This window comes from Citrus sinensis, chromosome 2 (genome assembly GCF_022201045.2).
Source record: "Citrus sinensis cultivar Valencia sweet orange chromosome 2, DVS_A1.0, whole genome shotgun sequence".
Classification (NCBI taxonomy): domain Eukaryota; kingdom Viridiplantae; phylum Streptophyta; class Magnoliopsida; order Sapindales; family Rutaceae; genus Citrus; species Citrus sinensis.
In genome coordinates this window covers 648,557-661,413 of record NC_068557.1, presented here as the reverse complement: position 1 = coordinate 661,413, position 12,857 = coordinate 648,557, and the positions used below count along the sequence as shown (strand labels likewise).

Here is a 12,857-nt window from a genome sequence, read left to right as displayed (position 1 = left end):
AAACTAGTATAGATAAAAGCTTTGTCTTCCTGCTGGACAGATTCTAATTGCTGAAGTATAATCTAAGATTTTCTTTTGAACTCATGAAGATGCCTTGATTCTTTGCAGGTGGAAGCAAACCTGTTTCTTATAGTTATAGAGCTTTCCGTGTTCATCTGTATAATTGCACCGTTGAAGCACATAAACATACAGGGATCTCTTAATGGTTATTTCGTCAAATGTTGTAATAGTTTCTGTGACTACAAACATTGAGCTTAAATTAAATATAACATCAGAGATTTGATCATGTATGTTCGCCATATCTCGTGTGTCTTATATTTTGTAATAAAGCATATGCTTGCTGTGAAAGGAATGTTGAACACAGAAACCAAATACAGAAAAAAATTGCCATTTCTTTTACATTACACTGTTAATTCATTTACCCTTGCGCATTATGGAGAAAATTTAAAAGAGCAAAGCAATCTTGTGCTCTTATGATCACCATTTTGAAGAAAATCATGTCAACATGGACTTCACAGTTTGACTCAAAGCATGTTGTCCAATGTAAAAATGGGATTAGGAAACACCTATTTAGAAATTCATTCATCACCATCTAAGGTTAATTAACAGAAAAACAATTCATTATTGTGTTTATGAACGGATAAGTGTTTGTGTGTACATGTTCGGAATGTTCTAGCTTTTGTCAACAATGGCTGCAGCTGCAAACCTAGTTAATGACCAAATGCAAGCTGTATTTTCACATTCTTTAATGCAAATCAGAAATCTCCCTGGTTTGCAAATTCTTTATTGCCTAAATCATCCAATCATAAGCATTGTTAGTGATCAGATTATTATTGCCTAAATCATCCAATCACAAGTATGGTTAGTGATCAGATTATTATTAACATCCTTATCATTACGTCGGAATAAAAATATTTTACTTGAAAAAGTGACAAAATGTCCATGAAACGTGCCAAAAAAGGCCTTTGTTTAAGAAAGAAAATGGTCCCTATCAAGTTATTGACAAATTAAACCATTCAATAACGATTTCTTTAATGTTTCATATCAAAAAGTTGTCTGCCACCAATGATATACAAGTGCTTTTTTAACTTCTTTGCTGTTTCCTTTGCTTTTAACCATGCCAAACACATGCTTCTAAGCAGAAACTTCGAAACCGGAATCTTGGAAGTACCTTATGAATACAGGATTATGATGTTTTGTGATCATCACAAAGGCAGTTCTTCTCTCTTTCCCAAGAGTGCTGGAAACTGAACATCAAGCGTCCATCATCATAGCGGGGAAATTGACTGTTTGAGCTGCTTAGATGGAGCATAACAGAGAGGTTCTCACTCGCGGAAGCCATGAGACGAAGGATAAGAGGACGACTAAAACAACAAGGCGGTTGATTGTGGGAGAAGAAAGAAGAGATATCAATGAACTAGCTGATGCTTTCATAATGAACTTCCGTAATCAGCTGAAGATTCAACGGGATGAGTCCTTCAAACGATATCAGGAGATGCTTGCTCGCGGTGTTTGAGCTTTGAACCGTGTATACGTAGAGTGAAAAATCGCAGTGTTTTCATAATAAATGATTCTTGAATACAAATATCCATCCATTTATACTTATTGTTCTCTGTTGCTCATCTTTTGGACAGTAATAAAACCAAAAGCCTGAATTTTCGGTTCATCAACTGCTCTCTGCCTTTCTGGGTATTGAATGCTAACTTCTGGCAAAGTTTCATCGAAACAAAAATGGTTCGCTCTATCGGTTCTATCGACCAGTTTCAGATCATCAAATTATTGAAGGATCAAAGACTTTGTATACTATAATCGCATACCATTTGAAGGCTAGCGGTTAGTAAATGTGGCAAAAAGCAGAGGAATCGTTTGTTTCTCAAACAGGCCATGCGCTTTTAGATTACATGATATTTTTTGCCAAAATTATGAAATAATCTATCATCTAAGTTGTAGATTTTTCAGATAAAGTTCAATGACCTTTTCCAAATATTTCAACGTAACAGATATCTCAATTGAAACCTATCCATCTTATTTTAAATTTAATTGCCTCAAGGGAGAATTGTAGATACATGCATGGCTAAAGCGACAACAAGAAGATGTTGGGTCCATCTCACTTGGATGGCCAAAATCCAAAGCTTCCATTAGTTTGGATGTTTAAATAATTAAAGGAAACAAGTTGGGGCTAAAACAAAATTGCAATATGACATAAGTCAATAATCAGGTGGATATAAAAGCATGAGGTAGCAGCTAATTTGGCAAGCAATTCAGCGTGCGAAAACGAGAGAGAAGAAGAAGATACTGCCGTGACCTTGCTTTGGGTGCTAGGGTTTTAATCTTTAAATGAATGATCGGAAGTGATTTTAACTCCGCTCTTTATCATATTTGGAGGGCAAGTTCCCAAGATACTAATCTACAGTCTCAATAGTGTCAATTTACGAAATAGTCTATCTTTAGTAGATACTTGTGATACCCATTTGCAAAATGATTTGGTTATATGTCGTTGTATTGAGCCTAGAATGATGTGGTTCTTGATGTAATGAGACTAGCATTATCTAGAGAAGTGTTGTGCTCAATCTCATTAATTATATAATGAAAGGTTATATCAGACTACAGTCATGTAGTTTTTATCTCCTGAGGTTGGTTTATTATCTTGAATTGTATTAATTGAATTTCTACTTATTTATTTATTTGTGATATGCATCTTGTTTTAATTACACAAAAAGAGAAAAAGATAGTTTTTACTTGACTTGCAGTTGCTTATATGGGTTCTTTGACAATAAAAGGAACAAAACTCTGTTTGATAAATATTTATACCATCAGTCCATCTTGTTGTAAGAGCTCTTAATTTGAATCTCGAGTAATGAGTTGGCTAAACCTCATTAAAATATCATAACCAGCACTTCATAATTAAAAAAAAAAAAGAGTTATTTTGTTAAATTTCTTTTAAGCTTCAATAAAAAAAAAAAGGTTTCCTTTTAGCCACAAATAAGTAAATCTTAGCACTTCAATAATTTTTTGAAATATTAGTTATGCAACCCAAGAGATGGTGAATTAAGTTTCTAAAACTTATGAAATAAGTAAAACAAAATCAATGTAAATATCCAATAAACTCAAATAAATGATAATCAAATTAATATCAACAATCAAAATATAAAGAGAGAAGGGAAAGAGAATCAAACATGGGAATTTTATATGATTCCACAAACTCCATCTATATTCACGCCTCCAAATTCACTGAGTTTGAAGATTTTACTATTTAAACCTTACACCTTAAGGCTTTAAAATCTTTACAATTGACTTTTAAGGTTTCAATCAACCTTTACAATATAAGGTTATCTCAAACCTCTTAATTTAAGTGTTTCTCACACTTACAATCACTAAAAAATGAAGATTACAAAGAGTTTTCCTCGGACAATGTATATGTTTTACGAATGAAAGCTCAAAGTGTGATTTAATGAAAGAATAAAAAGTTTTAAGCACAGGAGAGATTTAATATACAATGACAAGCTCAATGATAATCGCAGAATCTTTTTCAGATTTCAGATAGATTTAGATGTTTAAAATAATTCTTTTCTTTTTTAATATAATAATTGTAAATTTTAGTTTAAGATTGAGAATAATGATGGTGATTGAGAAAAGAATAACCATAGATAACTATGAATTGGGAACACTTCCAACTTAGGATTAATTGATTGAAAAAATAACTTAGATGCGTATCTCTCTATAGCTACAACCTATTCAAGAGAAGCTCATTTAGATTAAAAAATGTTGTCAAACTAACCTACTCACACCTGCTATAATTAGTCATAATATTTTTCAATTGACCTATATATTTATGTGTAGGTACAAATCACAACATTCATATTCGTTAAATGTTACTAACTCGATGTTGGAAAAATTCATATTCGTTAAATGCCAAAGGCCGAGTGGCACCTATTTAGAGATTCAATTATTCATTTATTGTATTTATGAACAAAAAGTGTTTGTGTGTAAAGTTGTTTTTGGAATGTTCTAGCAACGCTGGCTGCAGTTGCAACCCAGTTAGTGACCAAATGCAAAGTTATTTTTTTCTCGTTTTTATTAATGCAAATTTCCTGGATTACAATCTCTTTATTTGCCCAAATCATCCAATCACGAGCATAATTAGTGATATGATTATTATTATAAAACATCGTCATCATAACGGTCGGAATCAAAATATTTTACTCGAAAATGTACAAAATTTCCGTGAAAATGATAGAAAAGGCCTTTGTTTAAGAAAGAAAATGATCCCAATCAACAAGTTATTGATAAATAAAAGCATTCACTAATGATTTCTTTAATGTTTCACCATCGAAAAGTTGTCTCTCACCGAGGATTAACAAGTGTTTTTTTAACTTCTTTGCTGCTTCCTTTGCTTTTAACCATGCCAAACACCTGCTTCTGAGCAGAAACTTGGAAACTTGAATCTTGAAGCACCTATAAATACAGGACTATAATGTTATGTGATCGTCACAGAGACAGTTCTCTTTTTATCTCTTTCTCAAGAGAGCTGGAAACTTAACATCGAGAGTCCATCATCATAGCGGGAAACTTGACTGTTTGAGCTGCTTAAATGGAGCACAACAGAGAGTTTCTCACTCGCGAAAGACATGAGACAAAGGATAAGAGGACGACTAAAACAACAAGGCAGTTGATTGTGGAAGAAGAAAGAGGAGATATCAATGAATTAGCTGATGCTTTCGTTAAGAACACGCGGAACCAGCTGAAGATTCAACGGGATGAATCCTTCAAACACTATCAGGAGACGGTTGCTCGTGGTGTTTGAGCTTTGAATACAAATATCGATCCATTTTGTGTACTTACTGTTCTATGTTTCTCATTTTTTGGACAATAACAAAATTAATAGCCTGAATTTGCGGTTCATCAACTGGTTTCTTGGTACTAACTGCTAACTTCACAACAAATATGATTCATTTTATCAATCAGAAATGAATAAACACCCAATGAAAAGATTGAATCGGTTCTATCAAAATAGCAATCTAGGAAACAAAGATTTTATGTGCTTTCTGTCATAACATTTGAGGGCTAACAGTTGGTAAATGTGCCAAAAAGCAAAGGATTCGTCTCTCAAACAACTATGAGATTTCAATTAAAAGATCCAAGTAAAGAAAGCCTTGAAAGTTAGGATTATGACTAAGAAGCCGAACTCAGGCCGAATGAGCTGCTCATACTGATAGTCAGGCATCACTGCTGGCCCAACTTGATTAAAACGAGAGGGAGATGTAAATGTAATAAATAAATAATTACAAAAGAAAAAAAATAAGTCAATAACATTTAGGAGCTACAAATGATTCATTCGCAGGATGCTCTTCTCTTTGGAAGATGATCCAATGTATAATGCCCAAGCCTGCCAGTACGATAAAGATTCAGCAACTTAGAAGCAACTTTACTGTCAGCATCCTCACCTGAATCCATGGGAATCTGAAAAGCTTCCCTCAGTGCCTTGAACTCTGCCTCAATAAGCTTTACTAAATCCTTTTCATGGTCCAAATTTCCGTTGAAACATGACATTATCTCATACAAGCTCTTCCGAACTTTCTGCACCATGAAATCCTGCCGAACAATTAAGGACTCGACATCAAAACAAATCGCTTGCTTAATTAGACAGTCATCTGCAAAATTTTAACCCAAAAAAAAATTCCTTCACTCATGAGCACTGTTAACCGTTTCATTATTGTCAGCTACAAATTTGAGATAGATAAGTAATTTACAGCGATCATATTTCGTATATGGTTTGTGCAGTGCCCAGTTTATATTGAAATTTATACCTGTGTGTGATCTGTGGGATTTTGCCTTTTCCATATCATCCCTGACTCAGAACCACTTGATTGATCTGCTTTGTGGTGCAACGTTAATGGTTTGTTAATCTGATTAATGGAAAACTTTGCCCACTTCTTATATTCATCACTGAAATTGAGGATGCCAAGAAAATATTGAGCGAGTTCCTTTCCCCCAACGAAGCTGTCTCCGATTGCTCCTACATTTAAATTTAGAGAACAAAAACATTATTTGAGTGACTGCCGAGGCTTTTTGCAATTTGAATCATCATAGGTGTCCCTAATACGTTACAATAAGGACAAGTTGATCGTATGACTTGCCTGAGTAATGCTAATTAAACCAGTGAGCTAGGCACGCTATGGGATAAAATCTCATGAATAATTTTGATCAAAAGTTGGAGAAAAAATCCTTGGTTTGATCATCGCACCTGTTAAAGCTAGCTTGGAGCAAACCTCAACATCATGGATCTCGGGAGGCAAAATGCCTGGGGTGTCCAACACATAAATATTGGGATGGCTGGCAATCTAGAAAAAAGGAAATAATTTTGAGCAATGGCGGCACGGCAAAATGGAAAGTGAAAAGAGAAGTGTGCTAAAAAGGATGTCTAATCTTCAAATAATTGGATTTAGGAATACCATACAGAATTCTGGATTAAAAAGAACACCTCAAGGACAAGGCAAGAGAGGCAAATCACCTTCAAACTGTAGATATCTTTTGTCTCTCCAGGCTGTGGACTCACAGTTGCATGCCTTAGCTTTCCTTTCTCTTTTTCACAACCAAAAAGCCGCAGAGACAAAAATAAAAATAAAACTTCTTACCATTTTTGTACTAAAAAACAATTAGTAATGACAAGCTTACAAATTTTGGATACAATGTTTGTATCTCAAATGACGTGTGATCGTCTGACTATTTTCACCATCATTACTCAGATAATTTCAAAACAGCATCTCTTTTTTTTTGGGGTGGGGGGGGTAAGCAAATCATTACACATCATAAACAAATAAATTAATACTATAAAAAGAAAACTTAAGAGAATACAGAAATACCTGCAGCAGTAATCCTGCCGATTTGATGCAAAGAGTTGGCAAGGGCTGACTTTCCAACATTAGGAATCCCAAGCAGCATTACCGTTACGGTATCACTTGAAGCATCATAATCACTTTTCCTTAAATTTCTGACATGAGCTTGTAAAAATTTAAGAAACTGAGAAAAGCAGCAAAGCAGAATGAATATTATTATCATTATACAGTCAAGAAAATAACTACGGAAAGCAGAACAAATACGTAAAGAAATAAATAAAATAGATGATGAATTGATCATTAAGGAAGATAAAAAGGAAGAGTTAACCAAACCTCCTTGACATTGTCCTTGTTATGGGAATTGACGCCAAAAGAAGGGCAGTTTTGCTGGTCGAAAAAGGTGATCCACTCCTTGAACTGAGTTGGGCTCGCGAGGTCCATCTTGTTAAGAACCAGGATTCTCCTAGATGAAGAAAAAGGGTGGTGGTTCCTTAATTGATCAAACTCAGATGAAAATGGAATCTAAACCACCCCGGAGCATTGTTCAGTGAGACATTCAATCGAACAACAAACGGACATTCATGATGTATACATGCACGTACAAATATACCCACCCTAGCGTCTCTGACTTCGAGGATGATATCAACTAACGGCATCCGATCAGCGATGGCACGAGTGGCTGCGGCCATGTGAGGGCCGTACCAACCTCCTCCTTTCTTTTGACTCACCGCAGTTCCTATTTCCCTCGCTAATTTGAATAAACTAGACGACGACGTTGCCATGGATATCTCCGTAATTAAATAATGAATAAGAGGCGGGGGACCGGCAGGAGTGGTCAAACACTTCAATGTAATATACACTACACTACGATGTACTTGTATTGAATCTGGATTTTTAAAAATATCAACAATTTTGTTTTTTTTTTTCTTTTTTAAAATAAAAATAAAAAATAAATAAATCAGATTATAATCAGCATATAAAGTAAAGACCCCTATCCTCATCACCTTTTCGTATATCATTTCAGTTCATATGATTACTTTATCGAGAATTTATAATCCTCATATGCTACGTATGAACTTTCGGCATAACAACAAATGATCAATTGCTTTAATGATTCCCGTTTGGAGAATAAGATAGTGATGGCATCCCAGTTTGGTGGCAAAAGTTTGTGTTCAAGAAAGAAAGCAAAGCGCCTTTTCAAAAAGTTGCCAACATTCAGGCATGTTTTGTTAAATATTTCTTTTAGGCCTCGCTGTCAAGGCAAACTTTTTAGCCATAAACAAGCAAATCTAAGCAATCCAATGGCTTTCGTGCTGGCCCCTTTGTTACTGCGCATGCAAAACAAAAGATGCAGAGCGAAGAGTCCTTGAAATGTTATCAAGAGATGTGAAACATGCATTTCTGGGTTCAGAAGAAGTTGCAATACAAAAAGGTATAGAAAATTATATGGATCAAATCTAGTATGACGCATATTACCTGTGATGGTAGTTTAGGGACAACACAATGAAGTAACATTTCATAGCCATAGAGATGTGATCTAAGTATATATTGACTCATCTTATGTAACCCATGTACATTCACAAAAGCATCTCAAAGACTACATTCTACATACAACTAAGATAAAAGACTCCAAAATACAAAGAAAGACTCCGCCCTAAAAACCAAATTGACTAAGATTTACATGTATCTGCTCTCTTCCTGAATGTAATCAAATGGCCCATAACTCTATTACCCAAATCAACGGTAACTCTGCCTTGCCTCCAAATAAGGGATTACCACCCGAAAAGTTTCACCATACCTCTCACATGAAATGTCAGGGATAATTTTGCCATCTCCATATTCACGGCACCTTATCGACAACAACCTGAAGAACATTTATCATTTTCACTTTCCCAAGCCTCAGCATGAGCAAAACAATCTAACAAGAAAAAATCCAATAACTCCCCAGGCACATCATTGTCAATTCAATCTCTGCAAAATTGAAGATCAGAGCAGTAACAGAGAGTATATGAAGCTTTCTGGAACAAAAAATGCAGAATTCCCATATAGGTTAACTGCAAATATGAAAACCCATCACAGCCAAGTGAAGGAAATGCACAAATTGCTATGGTAAGCATGAGCAAAATCAATTATGGGCTTCACGCTTGAAGCACCTGACAGTGCACAATGTGACTTTTCAAACCACTCCGGCCTGCTATGCTAGACAGTAAATTTGTGACAAGAGTCCTGAAATGACCTTTCCCAGCAATATTTTCCCATATGTGTGGATTACTCTCCACATGTTTGTCAGGACTAGAAACATCAACCATACTAATGCTCATGTTGTTACGAATGATACAAAGTTTCCCATTCAGGGGAACAATTGCTGCAGCCTCCAATGCGCGGGAGCTCCCTAGATGAAGCTTGCTATCCATAAATTTGTTCCATGAATCAGTGGCTTCATCATAAACCCTCAGCTTGCACCCATCCCGGCAATCCAAAGCATAAAGCCTACCATTTAAAGAGACACTAGGGTTACGCCAACCTGCAACCAGGCCATCACTAATTGGAGTCCAGCTATTAGTTTCAGGATCATAGGCTTCACTCATGACCTCACGGTGGGACCCTAGACCTTTTAGAAACCATTTTCCATCATAAATGACTCCTATGAAGGGCACCATTGCTGTGCTCATGTCTGCAATAAAGCTCCATCGGTTTTTGTTAGGGTCATAGATTTCAGCAGAGCGGAGAGTCCTTTGAATTCCTTCGCATTCCCCACCGGCCACATAGAGACAGTTATTTAGGACACAAGAACCAAAGAAATGACGTTTCCGAAGCATATCAGGCGCCCTATGCCATTTATTTGTTCGGGCACTGTAGAAAATGACCCGTCTCATGGACCCCCTAAGTGGATCCTTTCCTCCAAATAAGTATAGATGGCAGCCGCTTAGAACAGCACAGCCGAAACCAAGGGCCTCAGAATATTCTTTGGGAACTGGTGGAAGTGGTTGCCAGAGCTGATAGACAGGGTCGAAAGCATTCCATGATATCTTTCCATCACGATCTCGCTTGAAGACATAAACCCACTCTTCAGCCATTCCTAGACTTTTTCTAAGAGAATAAAAGTAGTTTCCAGCGAGCAGGCGGTACCATCTCTTACAAACAAGACGAAGTTTTCGATGTTCAGCGCGAGGAACTCGAATCAAACATGCAATCGCCAGATCATCAGGAAGGCCAGGCAAGAGTGGTGGCTGGATTCTGCTCCTCTCCCTCCTTGAGTTTTTGCTTTTGTGTGCATTAGGATTGATATCAGGCTGGATACATAGTTTAGATCCTGGAACAAATTTCCTTGCTTCAGCAACGGTTTTTAGCCCAGCATCTACTTTGCAATAGCATGAAACAGAATCAACCTGCCAAATTATCCATGTTTGGCACGGGATAACAAGAGTTCAATGCCAAAGAGTTCAACAATCCATCAATTAGAACAAAAAAGTATGAATAACAAAAAGAAAATATAATAAGAACCAGAACTTCATCAAGCTCTAGACACCTAGAATGTTGGCGTATTTGATGTCACTTAGCAAGAAGCTGTATTTTCTGATTTATATTTTCCAGTAACTTTTGGTAACAAAATTAACTAGGTGTGGATCATTCTAACTGTTTAGACAGACATCAGAATCTCAGAGATGAATCACAATTCACATAGAAAATCGAATTTGTGCAACCCCTTAGGCTTCATGACAAAAAGAGTTCAGAATATTTCCAGATAGGTGGAGGAGTCAGCAGATTCAACAAGAATCCACATACAAAAAATATCTTCTTTGGTGCTCCATCTTGACAACATTTTGGGATGCTTCATTCCAGACACCATAGACTTAGATGCCCTATTGCTGTCAATTTGCATCAATACTGTACCACTGCTCTATTCTGACACAGAATTCACATTTTGCCTGCTCTTCCATGCCCATTTTACATTTTAGACATAGGCCATACTAGAAGAAACAGGTGGATTTTTACAGGCTATTTCATAATAGATTCAGAAGAAAAAAAGCATGATTTCGAGTGCTAAATCATTTTTTATTCAACAGCATATTCCTCAATGTTTGTGTTGTCTTCAAGACAATGCTGCTTTGATAGCACCAAGAGTGTTAAGCTCCACAAGTGTTAACTAATACTAGAAGATGAAGTCAGACCTACAATCTAGGAGGCAAAATGGCCAAGGATTCCAAGGAGCTCAAAGAAAACAGATCATCGGTGAGGAATCCTATATAAATTTTCTGCATTATTTCAGATAAGACAACCAACCACCATTCATCCAAAATGTACATACAATCGATGAGGAAAACCAGAAAATGAACACAGCTAGATTAAAGTTCCAATTTTCATTATGTTTGAATAGAAACTTGCATCAGTTATTTATGCAAAAACCCCAGCTTTAGAGACACAAAATAAAAATGCAGCATAAAAAATGCAGAAATAAGAACCGGTTGTCAAAAAATTGAGCACTTAACAAGCATACTTTAAGACATACATATGGGATCCTAAACAAAGTTCCAAATTCTCCCGAACAGGTGATTCATTTGACCAGAATTTTGGCATCCATAGGAACTCACGAGACTATAAACCCCACCAAAAAAAATATAGTGAAAAATAAAAACCAAGCAAACTCCGATCCTAATAGTCTCATCAAGGCTACGAATTTATCATCCAATTGCACAGTTGACAAGCATTTCCTGTCTGGGTATCTACAAAAACTCACAAAACCAATAGCCTAAGAACCGAAAAATGCAAGAATTCTTCAGTTACTTAACCACCAAAGCATATCCAAATACCCTCAAAGAATTCACATTTAACGGTAAATTAAGCAACTTGATACCTCTTAAATCTCCTAACAATTCACAAAATTAACAAAAGAAAGGCTAAAACGCACCAATAGACCAAGTAAAGCTTACCAATGGAGCTTGAACTCGAAACCCTCTTAAAGCATTTGAAGACTGTTGTTGTTCCATCTTCACAAGCAAAAATTCATAGACACCCAGAACCCAAAACAAGCTCAAATAGCTCCAATCTTCAAATTTAGATCAAGAAAAAGAGACTTGATCCAAAGAGGCCTTGCTTTACTGTCTGTAATTGTTAAAAATGTTGCCTTTTTTTGCCTCTGCAAATGCAAACAAAGAGTTGACAAAAACAAAACTTAACTGAAGAGCCTTTTTCTCTCTCTCTCTTAAAACTCAAAGCTTGAGTCTTTTGTCTTGTTGAAAATTGAAAGCGTGCACCAGCTGGACATTTTTATGCAATGGGTTTCACCAACTTCTTTAAATTGTCTTGGTTTTGCATTAAATTAATTAATTTGATTTAAAATTTTGTATTTTTATTATTTGTATTATTTTACTATTATATTTTTGTTTTGTTTTTCAACTCTCATGACAAAGAAGATTTAATTAAAAAGTCTTATGACATTTATTCATTTGTTTACCATTTTTGGGTCAAACCCCACTTTGAATGAAGAGAGAGGTGAGGAAAGAAGGTTTATTGCACTGGATTTTAGTGGATCTATCATGTGGTTGAATTAAACATCATTTTCAGATATTTATTTATTTATTTATTTTTCATTTTAGATGTACGAATCCAACCTCGAAATGACCAAATTTTCAACAAAATAAGAAGTTTTAACCAATACTCAAGTGTGTGCTAAAGTGATTTCATTTGATTTCTCGAAAAATCAAATTAAGATCCGTTCACACAATCAACTAAACAATTTATTTTTATTTTTATTTTTTTGGCTCATCTTTTGCAAAATCAAATTGAGAATTAATTGGTAAAAAGTTTTAATCCAATACTAAAGTAATCTATTCTAAATTTTGCCCCCCAATAGTCAATATGATGAGAAGGAGAGATGTGACTTAACACTAGAGGGTACTTAAGTCATTTTGATAGGGTTAATGACCTATCGGATGTCAATAGACAAACTATACTTTATATGTAATAACGCAAAAATCAGGGATCATTTGTTGTTATGGCATAAGTATTAAGAACAAAATA

The 12,857-nt window shown here is 35.5% G+C and overlaps 2 protein-coding genes across 5 annotated transcripts; both read right to left on the bottom strand.

Annotated features, from left to right (window-relative positions):
• Window positions 1–5,019: 5,019 nt before the first annotated feature.
• On the bottom strand, window positions 5,020–8,187 carry LOC102626374 (DAR GTPase 2, mitochondrial). 4 transcript variants are annotated; one of them, XM_006492646.4, is made up of 7 exons: window positions 7,451–8,144; window positions 7,170–7,358; window positions 6,864–7,020; window positions 6,512–6,582; window positions 6,245–6,341; window positions 5,808–6,016; window positions 5,020–5,592 (listed from the first exon to the last, which is right to left on the bottom strand). In XM_006492646.4, the coding sequence occupies exons 1-7, from the start codon at window positions 7,853–7,855 to the stop codon at window positions 5,332–5,334; spliced, it is 1,389 nt and encodes a 462-aa protein (XP_006492709.2). In that variant the 5' UTR covers window positions 7,856–8,144; the 3' UTR covers window positions 5,020–5,331. The 4 variants fall into 4 exon arrangements, with proteins under 4 accessions (XP_006492709.2, XP_024948976.1, XP_006492710.2 ...); XM_025093208.2 differs by having other exon boundaries at window positions 7,170–7,299; XM_006492648.4 differs by having other exon boundaries at window positions 5,450–5,651; window positions 7,451–8,187.
• A 176-nt stretch (window positions 8,188–8,363) lies between these two features.
• Window positions 8,364–12,124, bottom strand: LOC102627238 (F-box/kelch-repeat protein At1g55270). The gene is made up of 2 exons (XM_006492650.4): window positions 11,768–12,124; window positions 8,364–10,225 (listed from the first exon to the last, which is right to left on the bottom strand). The coding sequence occupies exons 1-2, from the start codon at window positions 11,822–11,824 to the stop codon at window positions 8,975–8,977; spliced, it is 1,308 nt and encodes a 435-aa protein (XP_006492713.1). The 5' UTR covers window positions 11,825–12,124; the 3' UTR covers window positions 8,364–8,974.
• Between the last annotated feature and the right edge of the window lie 733 nt (window positions 12,125–12,857).

Excerpts from the sequence above, each read along its gene's own strand:
- LOC102626374 (XM_006492646.4), bottom strand. The coding sequence starts at position 7,855 with ATGATATACGAAAAGGTGATGAGGATAGGGGTCTTTACTTTATATGCT. Across the intron at positions 7,359-7,450 it reads TCGAAGTCAGAGACGCTAGG|ATTCCATTTTCATCTGAGTT; the intron begins GTGGGTATATTT and ends GGGGTGGTTTAG. Across the intron at positions 7,021-7,169 it reads ACAAGGACAATGTCAAGGAG|TTTCTTAAATTTTTACAAGC; the intron begins GTTTGGTTAACT and ends TGCTTTTCTCAG.
- LOC102627238 (XM_006492650.4), bottom strand. The coding sequence starts at position 11,824 with ATGGAACAACAACAGTCTTCAAATGCTTTAAGAGGGTTTCGAGTTCAA. Across the intron at positions 10,226-11,767 it reads TTCGAGTTCAAGCTCCATTG|GTTGATTCTGTTTCATGCTA; the intron begins GTAAGCTTTACT and ends ATAATTTGGCAG.